We start from the raw sequence: 15,737 nt of genomic DNA, 5'->3' as shown, positions 1-15,737 counted from the left end.
ACTGGTAATATTATCTACATTTTTAATTATCCACATTATTCAAAATACACTACTTTCGGATAATATTTAAATAAAACAAAACGGCCATGTTTTTTTTTTAGGTTCAATGTTAAGTTTATTTTTTTTTTCAGTTTATAGTTTTTCGTTGCTTTTTGATTTTAAGATTAGTTTTACTTTTCTTTAATTACATATATAAATCACCATGGTATGAACAAAATATCTGTCTTTATTGAACTGTTCAGAACATTTTAAAAGAGAACCAATATTTTTAGAACCAAAAATGGAACAGAAGAATGTGTCTGATGAAGTGGAGGCAGGATATAGTAGGTCTTTACTACATAATCTGGCTTATGTAGGTCACTAGACTCGCTCCTTAATGTGTTTCCTTTATAGTGTACTTTATTTTGTGTACTAGTTGCATCCAATTGAGCAATTATTTGATGTGTAAACAGGAGATACATTATTCACTCCATTTCCAAATTACCACATTTATATCACTTGTCACAATTAAAAGAATTGAGTAAAATATCACATCTATTTTGTCCTAGATTCATCTACTGACTAATGCAAGCATGATGTCAACTCAATGCTCTCAAAACATTTGACCAAATGAAAATGGACCCAATATATTGTTCAGCTGTATTTTGTGAACATTTGTAATCTGTATGTTCAGCAGTTTGTCACTCAATAATGGCTGCATTTTTATCGATATATCCACCAGCTTAAAAAAAAGAATCTTTTATGCTGGTGCTTTACGCATTCCAACTGAAAACCACATGCGATACCAGTAGATAAGCCATTCCAATTGTGGTGGAAATGATCATCATGGGGAATCCCAACCTGTAAATAAACCGTAGAAGAAATAAGCATTCTGTTATACATATAAGAAATCTTTACAGTAAAACTATTTTACTGGATGGCATTAATAGTGGCAAAAATCAGTTTGGCCAGCATAGTAGCAATTTACTGGGAATTGCAATAATAGTAACTATTTCTCATTCACAGAGGAAATACTTTGCAGTCCATACAGAGATTTTGGCTCTACCATTGTAGCTAGCTATTCTAAATATGTGTCATTTCAATGTCATAGGCTATTATCTGTGCCTAACGAGCTCTCCTCTGGTGTTTATTTTTTGTATGAAAAAGCATGAGTTGTCCGTAAAACAAAATTGAAAAAAAATTAAGTAAAATCGCTTAACTTGCACACATGCTTTAAGAAATAATGAGAAAGTGCTGTTTGCCAGGTATCTTATCAGCAGATTTATGGATTATGTAGGCAACCCATTCACCTCAGGATTTTGTTCCTGTTGGTCCGTAATAAGGATCTGCATTACAAAGCTGTGCTTCCATAGTATAGCATATTATCATTTTAAAATAACATCTCTCAGATCCTGGAATCTGTGGGGAGAAAACAGTGCTGGGCCATGTGTCCATGCCAGGTGTGGATACTATTCTCTAGTAAAATAAGTTTCTCTGGGAGGAGGGGGATGATCTCCTTTCAGGGCACTTCAGGTCTTTTATGTATTTTATGACACACATTATAACAGACATAATTACTGCAGTATACAAAAAGATGCACATTAATTCAAAAAGGATGATCAGCACGGTCACTGGAATGGATATGTGTTCTACGTCTACAGTACTGATACTTACAGTCTGATGTGTTGAAATCTTAACCTGTCGTACTGATATAAAAAGGCACAAAAATGTTCTTTTAAACAGGCTTATTTTTAAGGAGTTAATGAATCTGACAGCTGTTGCCCAGTCAATAAAATACAATTAAAAATATCAGCTCATAAGCAGGTTTGCTATGTTTGCAATGGGAAATTATCATTTACCCACTTACAAAGTCAAGTGTAGCTGCTGCAGTGTTATTGTATCACAGCAGCAACAATATTGTCACATAGTGTTATAAACATTCCATCAATAAATGGAGCTTTGCTCAGGGGCTCCCTTACTTCCATTGTCAAAGCATTTAGCTTGTAGAGATGGTGATTGTATTTCAATGACCATAGAAGAACAATTAATAATATGAGAGCAAACCTAGGCTTCTAATAAGAAATAACATGAGTTCCAGTGTTTCATCACAATACAAAGAAACACGCTATACTGTATGTTGGATGTGTTTTGCAACAAATTACGATGGACTGTGAAATTTGAATGACAATTCAAGTAACAGATCACAGATAACAATGCGGTGGGAGTCTGGAGAGTTGTGACCTGGAGTTATGCAGTGTACATTGTATATAACACACCTGAAAGATCACTATGAGAATATAAAAGAGTGTTCACCAAGATGTTTTCCTCCCCAAGTCCTTACAACATTGAAGACATATGATTATGCAGTGACCAAGGTATGTTTGGCACAATGTGTCAGTGATCTGTTACTAGTGTACTGTTATAATTGAAATGACCATGTTACAATTTTTATGGTCATGATCTCAAATAGTGCACAGAACTGATTACTCTGCTGCAACATTGTGCTCTACAACACCACAATATGTTATCAATTGCTGCAGAGATGCATAACTGGGAAATTGTGGTTTAAAAACTATTTATTTAGTGTTCCATCATAAGCAAATCATAACTTGTTATGATAGTGTTTTAATACATGAATGGGACTTATTTATAAAGCACATAACAGCAAAGGCAGAGTGCAAAATAATCTATAGTGGTACCATGTACAGGTGCGCCTAGATTTTTCCACAATGCATACTGGTTTACGGAGCAAGATGGCGGCTTTTATAGAGGAGCAGAAGTTTGCACCACCCCGAGAGAAAATGTTGGCAGGAGTGAGGTGGTTCCATGTAAAGTCCGGAGTAGGTGCACTGGTGTGCCTGGTTTTGTGGTGCAGTGGAGTAGTGAAATTTTGATTTGTGTAGCAAAATTATTGAATTTAGATAAAGGCAGGTAGAGAACACATTGTTAGATTTCTATTTCACCAGCTCTGAGCTAGCAGAGATTGGGACCTGTTCTATACTTTATTGTGGTGCATATTGCGCCTTCTAGTGATGCATTGGGCAAAATGTGCTTCTCTGCCTAAGTAAAAATGGGTTTTACACAAACAAAAGTGCCACATGTAATAAAGATCCCAGTTTCCCATTAGCCATAAATGTAAGTTATAAAGCTAAATTTTGTGCTCTAAAGCATTTTATGCTGCTTATCATACATGTCAATCTTTAAGTATTTATATGTCTTTGTAACTGAAATTTTATTTAAAAATAACATTTGTTATAGTTGTACATTTTGATTTTAACCTATAATTGTAGATCAACTTTGTTTCAGAACATTTTCCTAGTCTGATAATGAAACGGTTTAGTTCTCACTTTATATTCTGTATTTACATTGGGGAAAGTGATGGCACACTGTTGTGTCTTCGTGTGTGATTTAGCTGTACTGAAGTAGTGTGAACAATAAGGCACCTCCATCTACTTTTATTTTTAAACTAAAATGTCCACTATGAAAAGAGCAACCTCAGTCAAACTAAAAAGTAATACATCAGTCCTAATGTACAAGAGGAGGAAATGATTGATGGCAAGAGGTCAAATGCTAATCAATGTATTCATCTAGGATGAGGGCCACAAAATTTCAATCCCATCCTCATTTATATAATGTGTACCAACTCTACTTCTATTCTCCTTTATTCTGTGGCTGAACTAGACAAAAATTGTGCTTTATTCCTCACAGACAAATAAAACCTGCCAAGACTTCAAAAAAGTCAAAATCCCATTGTATACAGGTTAATATTATCTATTCCAGAGAAATATGATGCCAAATACTTTCATTATTAAAGCTATTATTGTTGTGAAATTTCATGGAAGATCTTCAGATTTTCCCTTGTGCCTTAAATTTACTGTGCAGTAAATTAAATTAAATGAGCCCATCCTGAATTGAAAACTATGATTTGCATATAAAACAAAGTATTCTCAAGCAAACAAAAAGCGAGAATTTCTACAGTAATATACACAAATAAAGCTATTTTTAATTAGTTATTGCAATATCTATTAATTCATGAAACCGTAAGCAAAGAAGGGGGATTATAAACTATTTAAATGTCCATTGCAGAACAAAACTTTTTTTTATTTTATCTGTCCTATAAAAGAACATAATGGTGAACAAAAAAAGAATAATTAAAATAAATTACTACTCCTTTACAGATGGGGCGAGTTCCGGTTACTGAACTGAAGTTGTAGCTCTAGAGTATATGTGAGTGGGCAAGGCTGCTGTGATGTGCACCAGTGGATTGCTGCCAAAAAAGCACAGGAATATAATGGTCTCAAATGCTGGCACTCCATCTGTAGCAATTTGGTGGGAAGGAGCTTCGTTCCATCTCTATATCTTGGAGTACAAAGGACTGGAAACATCAATATGCTAGGCAAGTAGGTGTGCAATGAATGTGGCACCGAATTTAATGAACGACAAACCTGTGTATTCATATGCTGTGTTTATGGAACCCATTGCGGGACCATTGTTAAACGATCACCCAGAAAACTATGCGTATAATATTAGCTGCAACCCACAGCAGCAAATCAGATTCAGTCACTGTTCCAGTACAGTTTAGAAAATAAAAGCTAATTTTTAATTGGTTGTTCTGGGTTACAGTACATTTCTACAGCTGTACCACCAGTTTTTATAAAACACCCACTACCCAATTCTAGAATTAAATTAAATTATTAGATCCGCCATTAGGCGCTCAGAGCTGTATTTTCTTCCAGCAGCTCTTATCTGGTAATTATGGTAATCTCAAGGGAGGGGTACAAACCAAACTGATAAATGGGACATTTACCAACTAAAAAACTGTTATTGTCCCAATGTCAACCGTCTCTTATGATTCATATTTACGGTGCTATATATAAAGCCATGAAGGTTTTATCACAAGGTTTTCTTATAGAATATGACAGAATATTTGTGTGATAAAACCTGGAGACAGTACGGTAAAAGAAAATGCATCAGCAACCAAGTGAAAGGATGGCCACACTGTTACGGGATTTACAGACTGGTAGGGTTTTAACTACCATCTGTAAACTTACTGATGCCACCAAATCAACATTCACCAACTGTGTTAAAGGCACACCAATGTGGCTGCCACCAATAGGTTCCTTCACAGACACCTGGAAAAACTTATTTGTATGTGGTGTGTTTATCCACTGCAGCACTTCTTTGCTGGTGGCTGTGGCTGGATCCTCCAGATTTCTGGACCATGATTTTATACTCCGTAGCAGGGTGGAATGTGTTTTCCCTATGTCTGCGCATTACAAGGCTGAGGGGTGCTCAGCCCCTCTTCCCTCTTACTCCACTAAATCTGGGATGTTCGATGATAATTCGTTTGTAGATTGAACGCAGTTTATTGTATTGAATGGTTCTTAGAAAGATTTAAGTGGAGAATTTGTATTGCTTTGTTAAATATTAGTTGTGAGAAGTTTGGGTTACAGAAGATAATTGCAAATATTCTGCGCCAGGGCGCACAACCCCTATTTTGAGATGATGCAGCTGTTGAATGTCACAACATGGTCACATTTCATCATCGACACCAGGGTACTCTCAAGATTTGCTACATATAGAACTAATTACTAATTTTCTTATAAGTGTAAGCGAGATTTGGCAGTGAAGGTAACTGCCTCATTACCTCAGAGGTTTTATGATGTCCATTAGCAACAGTAACTCTGACTTACTTGGTCAAGGAGACAGAATAAGCTTTTATCATTTTATTTCACCTTTGATGACGCAACCATACTAGTGTTAAAGGCAGTCCCAATACCAAAAGTGTTGTCATTCTTTTTTATGGCAGATGTTTGTTGATTTAGGGGTATACTTACTAAACTGCGGGTTTGAAAGAGTGGAGATGTTGCATATAGCAGCCAACCAGATTCTAGCTGTCATTTTGCATAATGTACTAAATAAATGACAGCTACACTCTAATTGGTTGCTATAGGCAAAATCTCCACTTTTTCAAACCCACAGTTTAGTAAATATACCCCTTAGTTTCTTCATCAATTTTATTCTAGCTTTCTAAACTGGACAGCATATTTCATGATGCAGCTTATAGCATCTTTAATGTGATTCAGCTCTGGTCACATTGTCATTGCTTGAGCTCTTCATTTTCTGCTTGCATTCATCCACAAACTTGTCTTTGTAACAAGTGAGTCATCAGGTTGAGCATCAAAAGCAGTCACAATTGTTTCACATCTGTCTAGGAGACCACTGAGTACATGGAGACATTATTTCTTCTCCATTCCTCCATCAGTGCTATATCTTCTATCAGATTCCCTATGTATGGCACTTAATCAGCTTAGTTTGATATGGTCTTATGATTAAATACAATTCATTGCTGACACTTGCCCTGTTTTGCACTTTATGTAGCCCCTCCTACATTTCTTTTGTAAATTTGCATATATGCAAAATGTAAACATTGACTATGCTAAAGGATTTGGTCTTTGGTCTTTCTCAAGCTAACCGATCTTGGTGTGGAAGATGTCTGGCCTCTTGTAAATATTTCCACATACCTTCGCTTACACCCAGCATCTTCACTTTAAACATCCATGACGGGTGGTTGTGGTTTGTCAGATTGGCTACTGTGAATGGTTACTTATTAACACAATTTTTTCTTAAGTTTCTGACTTTCACCATTGTCCTGGGCCCATAACATGTTGGCTGCAGAAAACTCGGGACATTTTTAAAAGTCTTACTACTTGCTTCTCACATTGCTGCAACACCATTCTTAGCCAGCTGTCACTTTTTAATTCTTTATTTATTTTTAACAATTTAAGACATACTATACAGCAATGGATGCAGTAAGCATATAAACTAAATCTTATTCTAACAGTACTGTACAGAGACCATTAAAATGCCATTTCTTACATAGGTCATTAGAATCTGATCCTATTCTGATTTTTCTTTATAGAATTTACCAGAATGCCCTATGTTTTATATAGTGGTCACAAATCGGCTGTACAATCCATAGTGGGTCCTGGAACATGATCTGCATTGTATAGCAGTTTATGGAAGGGTGTCGAAATTGTGATTTTCTGAATGCTCTCTGCTACATATTGGTCATTTAAGCGGGCACAGAGCTGACCTGATGGGACTGCCTTTAGCTCCATGAAATTATTTTTCTTACTTTTAATTACTCGGGTAAAGCCACTACTACATAAGTCTCCATAATTGCTAGTCCCACAGGTTAACATCTCTGGGTTGGTCTGTACAGACGTTGTAACTTGCAGACTTGACAGCATCCACGTAAAAGCATAATCTCTAAGCAACTATATAACGGTTTGATTAAATAGCTTTGCAGCTACAATTAGCCAGGATGGTGCTTAGTGGCTCAAGTTAAGTCTACTTACTATGGTAGATGATTGTGCTCAGACCACTAATTTAATGTCAGATGAGAAGTCAATGGAAAGGGGACCCGGCCAATATAAAGAATGATCTATTTTGCAGTGAGAAACAGTTATAGCCAAGTAACATATTTTAATTGCATGTAGGTGTATAAGATTTAGTGGGTTTAAGTTTTACATTTAAAAGTTGATACCATGTAATTGACGCTACGGGAGTTAAGAGTTACAATGGAGGCAGGGGCTACAACAAAGCATTGTAGGAATGTATCTTGCATGCAACTAACTAGACTTTTAAGGCTGACATTTTTGTTGAGTACACTTGCAGAGCTAAACCTAATGCTCCAATACCTTAATGTGTCTTTCATAAAGGTGTTGTTCGCAACAATTTATAGAGGATATTTAAAAGGCACTTATTACAATTATTGAATAGGACAATGTACAACAGAAAAAAATATATATTTTGTTCTTAAAAGTCCTTTAAGGCTTTAATTGAATGACCATGCTATTCATAGTCTCCTCCCCAGTGAAAACAAGCGATTTTTCTAAATCAGCTTGACAATGTTCACTCTCATCTACAGTACATTTTTCTTTATTAAATAAAGGTCTCTTGAGAAACCCAAAACATTGTTGTACATGCCCCTGTATTATATGCAAACACAAAGAGATCTTCACTTTATACACTGAAGAAAAAGTAAAACTCATAAATACCATGCAGAATGTTAAGGTTACAGTTGGTGCTTGGAGATAAATTATATTTCATTTTCCTTAAGACATCTGTTTCTAATTAGAGTCTACATCACAAATATAACAAAAGATATTTCACTTTCTCTCAAGCGGAACTTAAATGGGATAATGAGCAAGACACCATGTTTCTATAAAAAGACAACTACCAAACAATAAAAAGCATCTCACTTTCAAGAGTCTTCACAAAGGAACAGCATGGCTAAAAAATATCATTCTAGATGAAAAAAAAAGTATATACCAAAATAACAGAATTTGCAGTATAAAAATTCTATGTAGGCTTAAATCCAAAAGCCACTCTTACAACAGTAGTGTTTCAAAGTGCAGCTGTTTTTTTATATATTATTCCAGGCACTTTTGTTCCTGTAATTTCAGCCTCTTTTCAGGCCTGGATCTATAATTTTTCTCATCCTAGGCCTCTTGATCTTTGCCAGATCAATTGTGTTGCATGTACCAAACACTCATGAATCTATTGTTCAAAATAAATGTTTCTATATTGAACCTCTAAACCTGCATCTGTCTGTATTTGCAAATGCCTCCAAAGCCTACCACCTCAGACCAATATGAGAAATACACAAGAAGGATCCAGTTAAAGCACATAGCAAAATACTAGAAGCTATTAGTTTTATTGCCTTGCTATCAATCATAATAGAAGACTAAATTAAAGATTAGATACTGCAGCAATAAGTTAAAAGACTACACAATTGTGGCAAGTTTAGGACCAACCACTAGATTGGGGTCGATTCTATTATTGTTCACACACAGGTCCAAGAAAGGGTTGACAAATATTGTGGTGCCCATGTGGGGAAATAAACATAAAAAGTCAGGCACTGAAATATTATGTAATACGTTTTAATCAATACCATCTGGGGGAGTTACCAATTTACTGTTACAAACAAAAGTAAAAAATCATACAAAGGGTGAGGTCCGGCATGCTAGTGCTGACTACACCGACAACACTTACCCCAACAGTCCGGACGGCTGCTTCCCAACAAGGATCTATGACGACTGTTCTGTGACGGCATCAACTACCTCCAGCGTCTTCCTTCATTGGGAGTGGTTGAAGTCTGTTCACAGAACAGTAGTCATGGATCCTCGTCGGAAAGCAGCCGCCCGGACTCGGTGGTAGTCAGCATTGATATGCTGACTACCACCGAATATAGCATACAAATAGACCGCTCTAAAGTAACCAAACCCCAATAGTATATAAAAATGCAAACCATATAAACAAATAATATAAAAATAGATCAATAACTGATATCACACAATTTGAAATTGAAAAAAAAATAAAGGTGTTTTATTAAAATCCCAATACAAGTGTACTGTGTACACTTACCCTCACATATAAAAATATTAATATGTCTTCGTTTGCATATGGAGACCTGATCTAAAGTTATATTCCCACACTGGAGTGGACTATAGCATTGTGCCACAGTACAATTTCACATTATCTAGTTAGCAATTACTTTATCTCAGAACTGCTCAAAGATATTTCCAGGGTAAGCAGCAGATATTGCTGCAATAAAAGTATTGCCCATCATCAGCTATTTATATAGCACCACTAATTCTGGAGCGCTGTGCAGAAAACTCGCATCAGTCCCTGCCCCATTGGAGCTTACAGTCTAAACTCCCTAACATACAGAGAGAGAGAGAGAGAGAGAGAGAGACTGACTAGGGTCAATTGATTCCAGCCAATTAACCTACTAGTATGTTTTTGGAGTGTGGGAGGAAACCGGAGCACCTGGAGAAAACTCACGCAAAAACGGGGAGAACAAATAAACTCCACACAGATAAGGCCATGGTCGGGAGTCAAACTCATGACCCCAGTGCTGTGAGGCAGAAATGCTAGCCACTAAGTCAACATAAACAAAAGCAATTGCGGGCTACTATAAATATAACCAGACATCACTAGTTACCAACTAGGTGGATCCTCTGTATCAATTTCAGTGGTGGATCCTGCTGATACACATCCGATATGCAGAGAAAACTTCCAAATGTGGTGATCCGTTTCCAATATTTCCTGATACAATAGCTAACTGGATTATTTCATAGAGGTAGAAGCTAGATAAATTCATATGTTTTAGTGCAGTCTATGTAATTTTTACTTATTCCAGGAAACCAAGAATCTCTCCTTTTTCTACAACGCATCATTTTGGGTCAGCAAGAACCTTCACATCAGAAAGAGGATGGTTCCATACCACAGGAAACCTGGAAATTCCCTCTGCAATGCTATATTGATATTACTTTGTTTCCCGCAAATTAAGTAGGCCCAGGTTAGAGTCACTAGAGTGTTAATAGACCTGCCCTCGAGATGGGCTATGATGTATTGTAATTTAACATTGCAGTAGTTTGCACAAGAAAGCTCATCCAAAACAATAGTGAATCAATGTTCTGATCACTGACTAATCTATAGGCCATTACTTGCTTCCTACTCTCCTGAATCTCTCTGCTGCATTTGACACTGTAGACCACTCACTGTTCATATAAACTGTCCAGTACCTAGGTCTTCAGGAAACTGTCCTATATTAGTTCTCATCCTAGCTATCTAATTGTTCTTTCAGTGTTCGTTTATGTGGATCCACCTCCTCTTGGCTTCTTTTATTAGTTGGAGTACCAAAAGGTTCAGTCCTAGGTCCTTTGCTCTTCTCTACTCTAGCTAAACCATTTCTCTTGGATTTTAGTATCATCCCTATGCAGATGATACCAAAATTTATCTATCCTCTTGGATATTTTCTAGCTACCTCAAACTCAATCTTTCAAAAACAAAGATAATTATATTCCGACCACCCAATAAAAAATATTTACCTGAGATTTCTATTTCAGCTGACAATAATTCTGCACAAGCTCAATGTCTAGGAGTGATCCTCGACTCAGAATCATCCCTTGTTCCCCACATCTAATCTATATCTAAATCCTGTTACATCTAAGAAACATTTCCAGATTATGCACATAATTCACACAACACATTGCGAAAACTTTACTTCATGTACTCATCATCTCCCGCATTAACTATTGGAATACCATCGGGTCCTCAACCGAATCAGACTCTCACCTCTAAAATCTATTCTGCATGCAGCGGCTAGATTGATTTTCCTCAAATCCGCGAATCATTTTTCCACTGCTGTTCCGCTCTATCAGTCTCTACATTGGTTGCCTGTTTTTTTACGGAATCCAATATAAAATAATTCTACTTAGAAAGTCATCAACAAAACTGCACCAGCACACATCTCTTCACTTATGTCAAAATATCTCCCAACTCGACACCTCCATTCTGCACAAGATCTGCGTCTCTCATTACAGGACTTTCTTCAGGCTTCTTTCTTCCTCCCTCTCAGAAGGCTATATAATAAAATAATAAACTGCCCTTAAGCAATATAACTGGAATAATGACCAGTGGTACAAAGACTTGCACTGAATTTTCCTCTTGCTAAACTGAAACCTGTTAATCACTCTTCTCAAAATGGGATGGAAACACAATCAGTGTAGACATCTCATGTATTACAGGTGAGGCTCACAATTCTACACTTCACCAAACTACAATTCCCCTGCATTAAGGTTCTGGTGACCAACAATAGTGTCCCACTGGAACACCTCAGCTCAGTATCACAAAGTTAAGGTTAATTATTTACAATGGGTGAACTTATGCATTCCCCTCCATCAGATCTTATTAAGCACCTTTATGAGGTGGGTGCCTAAAAGTGAAAAAATAAAATGAAACACTTCATATTGAAAAGGGTGAAAAAATCTTTCTGGACCCCAAGCTATTTACTGACCATCTTTCTGTTTTGCACTTTATTCTGTATAGTTCAGACATAGTCCTAGTGTATTTTAAAAAAAAAAAGTTATTAAAAAACACCTCAACCATATCCTGGGTGCTGGGATGGCACAGCCAGTGCAATATATAGACACCAGAAAGCAGTCGCTAAAAATTCTAAAGATATTTCCTACCACGTCTCATGCATATAATTGTTTGCTTTAGTAGCTACGATGCAGGTTCGAGAAGTAATCAGCTTTCTTGGGTTTCCATAGCAACCATTTTCTCAATGTTCCTAGTTGATTGTGCAGCTCAACACACATTTCTGCTCTTTGACATTTATCACAATAACCTCACTCGCTTGATAAAATACTCCTGCAATGAACATCTAAAATAAGATATAACATCATGTAAATACACAATTTATTTTTCTCACAGGTGGTGCTAGTATAAATGCAGCATTTGTGCTCATCTGTAATAGTGCACCTATTTAACTTCTCATTAGTACAGACTGTTCATCCCTGGAATCTGTAGGTTTAAGTGTGAAAAGGGGACCTTGCACATTCATGTTTCTTTCATGAATTTCCATTTAAAAAGTCCTTCATACCAAACTCCCTCTGGACAAACATCAATCATGTCCCAGGACCTGGTCTCTTATTGAGAGGTTGGCATAGGCAAACTGAGAGGAAAACTGCTAGTGCCTGGAAACCCCCCCCCCCAGCCTGGTGTACTGTATGCTTGAGGTGGCTGGACCCTGCCACGGGACCAGCCACTTTGTGTGCAGATCATTTCTATCTGCACTGTTCACAGCCATCTCTCCCCAACAAGTATTGAAGACAGCAAGAACAGGTAAGAGAGAGCAGGACAGTCTGTCAACTGTTCTGACACACTCAATCAAGACCTTGTCCTGATTGTAGGGACAGTTGGTATGTATGTCCCGCTTCACACAGCGCTGCTCAAAAAGTGTGTAACAGTAGTGCACGCAGCACTGCCCGTGTATATTATGGGGATAGGAAGAGTTGGAGAGCAGCCAAGCACCGTCTAAAATTATAGCTACGCCCCGATGCATGTTAGCTATACCCACTGGAGGTGTGGCATGGAAACCCCTCTCTACAAATCTTGCGTTTACCCCTGTTTGGGGTCCATATGATCACAACTATGCTCCATGCATATTAGAAAGCATATGTTTTTTACCTGCCATAGGGTAGGTGCAAATACTTGCCAATTTTGATGACTTGTTGTAAACCAGGTACATATGCTACTGATGTGGACTTAACTTGAGATGTGAATGGCTCTGCAGTTAATGGGTTTTTTTTGTTTTTTTTAAGAGTAACTAACTCATTTGGAGTCTAACTCTGCCTCAGCCCCAATGTCCCTAGAACTACTTGTCACAAAGCACCCTTGGAACTTTGTCTGGTTTAATACCTAACTGCACCTTGATTATAGGCTCAATTCTTAACAAACACCTCACGTCAGCCCCTCAACATGTTGAGAGCTATCTTGAAGGTTGAACTTGGCCTCCCTTGATTACTGCCCACTTACCCATTAGCTTTAACAAAGACCCAAGAAGTTGAGACATTACTGGCCCTGCCAGGGTATTGTCCGGTAGCCTTCGCCGCCTTCAATAATGGAGAGGAGCAGTGATCAGCTGGTGAGGGGGGCGCGACTCTCTCCATGGGTGTGGAGAGGGGGGCGTAATGCCTTCTTCCAAAATCCCCCCTTGGGGGGGCTTGGGAAAGAAGTTAAGTGCTGAAAAACATTGGTGATCAGTGGACAACATCAGGCAGCCAATCCCTAGGCTGCCTGTTGCTGTATGGGGTCCCACAGTGTTGTGTGGTAAGCAGGAAGTCTCACTTCACTTCCTGTCTGATCTGTGGATCGACGTCGGCCAGAGCAGTTAAAGGTAAGTGAGTGTGAGGGGGGCTGCCTACCTATACTAAACTATAGGGAGGGAGGGAGAGGGTGCTATAGAGCCTATAGGTGGGCTACCTATACTAAACTATAGGGAGGGAGGGAGAGGGGGCTATACTAAACTATAGGGGGGCTGCCTATACTAAACTATAGGGAGGGGGGTTGCCTATGCTAAACTATAGGAAGGGGGAGCAGCTGCACAGAGAAAACTATAGGAAGGAGGGGAGCAGCTGCACAGAGAAAACTATAGGGAGGGGAGGGTAGCACAGAGAATACTGTAGGGAGGGGGGGCAGCACAGAGAATACTATAGCGAGGGGGGGCTGATATAATGTGTGAGGGATTAGGGTGGCTGTCTTAATAGTACATGGGTGGAAGGTAGGCTATTAATTTAATGGCGGAGTTTAGGTGGGGCTAATTATTTAATGGATGCTATTTTATTTGTAGGGTGATAGTGGGCAATTTAATATATTGGTGGGGTCTATTAAATTAAGATGGGGTGACAGGACCTTTAATTTAATGCTGGGGTGGTTTGAGTCTATATTGAATGTGGGGCTGAGTTTGGGGAGGAGTGCTGTGACAAAACAAGTTTGATAACACCTTAACCAGCCTGTCCCACGTTTCTCATAATATGTGGATTATAGCATGTACCTTTTATAGCCCTTGGTTTTGTTCCGCAGCTCAACAGAGTACAACTGCAGTGTCTAATTACATGTGGATAAGGGGACATTGTAGCTCATTAAAAATATGCATATTGCTTATTGTATAGTGTTGATATTGAAGTGCAGCTGTTATTCATTGTTTTTAAAGTGAAGCCATTTCGATTATGGCCAAGAGTGACATTTCAGGATACAGGTGAGGTGGCTGTAGCTATATTCATTCTAGGGATGTGCACCGGCGACTTTTGAGGTCTCGTGTTTTGTGTTTTGGATCCGGATTTTCGTTATTTTTGGGGTTCGGATTTGTCTCGCAAAACACTTGACGAAAGGTCTCGGTTTGGATTTAAGGTTTTGGATTCGGATTTTTTTTGAAAAAAACATAAAAAGTTTAAAAATCAAGTTTTTGGGCTTATTTTCACTCCTAGGCTATTATTAACCTCAATAACATTCAATAACAAGCATTTCCACTAATTTACAGTGTATTCTGAACACCTCACAATATAGTTATTAGTCCAAAACGTTGCAACAAGGTATCTTTCTGGACTGCGTAGAGGAGTGGGTCACCACAATATATATTAAAAACCCTGAACTTTTATGATTCGCACCAATAAATGTACCTGGACTGCGTAGAGGAGTGGGTCACCACAATATATATTAAAAACCCTGAACTTTTATGAATCGCACCAATAAATGTACCTGGACTGCGTAGAGGAGTGGGTCACCACAATATATATTAAAAACCCTGAACTTTTATGATTCGCACCAATAAATGTACCTGGACTGCCTAGAGGAGTGGGTCACCACAATATATATTAAAAACCCTGAACTTTTATGAATCGCACCAATAAATGTACCTGGACTGCGTAGAGGAGTGGGTCACCACAATATATATAATAAGAAAACCATCAACTTGTTTGATTCGCACCAATAAATGTACCTGGACTGCGTAGAGGAGTGGGTCACCACAATATATTAAAAACCCTGAACTTTTATGAATCGCACCAATAAATGTACCTGGACTGCGTAGAGGAGTGGGTCACCACAATATATTAAAAACCCTGAACTTTTATGAATCGCACCAATAAATGTACCAGGACTGCGTAGAGGAGTGGGTCACCACAATATATTAAAAACCCTGAACTTTTATGAATCGCACCAATAAATGTACCTGGACTGCGTAGAGGAGTGGGTCACCACAATATATATAATAAGAAAACCATCAACTTGTTTGATTCGCACCAATAAATGTACCTGGACTGCGTAGAGGAGTGGGTCACTACAATATATTAAAAACCCTGAACTTTTATGAATCGCACCAATAAATGTACCTGGACTGCGTA

General features: G+C 38.0%; 1 protein-coding gene across 1 annotated transcript in view; it reads right to left on the bottom strand.

The window, feature by feature from the left end:
* Positions 1 to 206: 206 nt before the first annotated feature.
* Positions 207 to 15,737, bottom strand: part of OCA2 (OCA2 melanosomal transmembrane protein) — a 264,425-nt gene continuing 248,894 nt past the window's right edge. Inside the window, exon 24 of the mRNA XM_075200107.1 lies at positions 207 to 840. Coding sequence (XP_075056208.1) covers positions 753 to 840 — 88 coding nt within the window. The 3' untranslated portion in view covers positions 207 to 752. The remainder of the gene's footprint in view (positions 841 to 15,737) is intronic.

Source organism: Mixophyes fleayi, chromosome 2, assembly GCF_038048845.1.
Source record: "Mixophyes fleayi isolate aMixFle1 chromosome 2, aMixFle1.hap1, whole genome shotgun sequence".
In the NCBI taxonomy this organism is placed as follows: domain Eukaryota; kingdom Metazoa; phylum Chordata; class Amphibia; order Anura; family Limnodynastidae; genus Mixophyes; species Mixophyes fleayi.
Note: the sequence above shows the minus strand (reverse complement) of the source record. Positions and strands in the feature narration are given on the sequence as shown.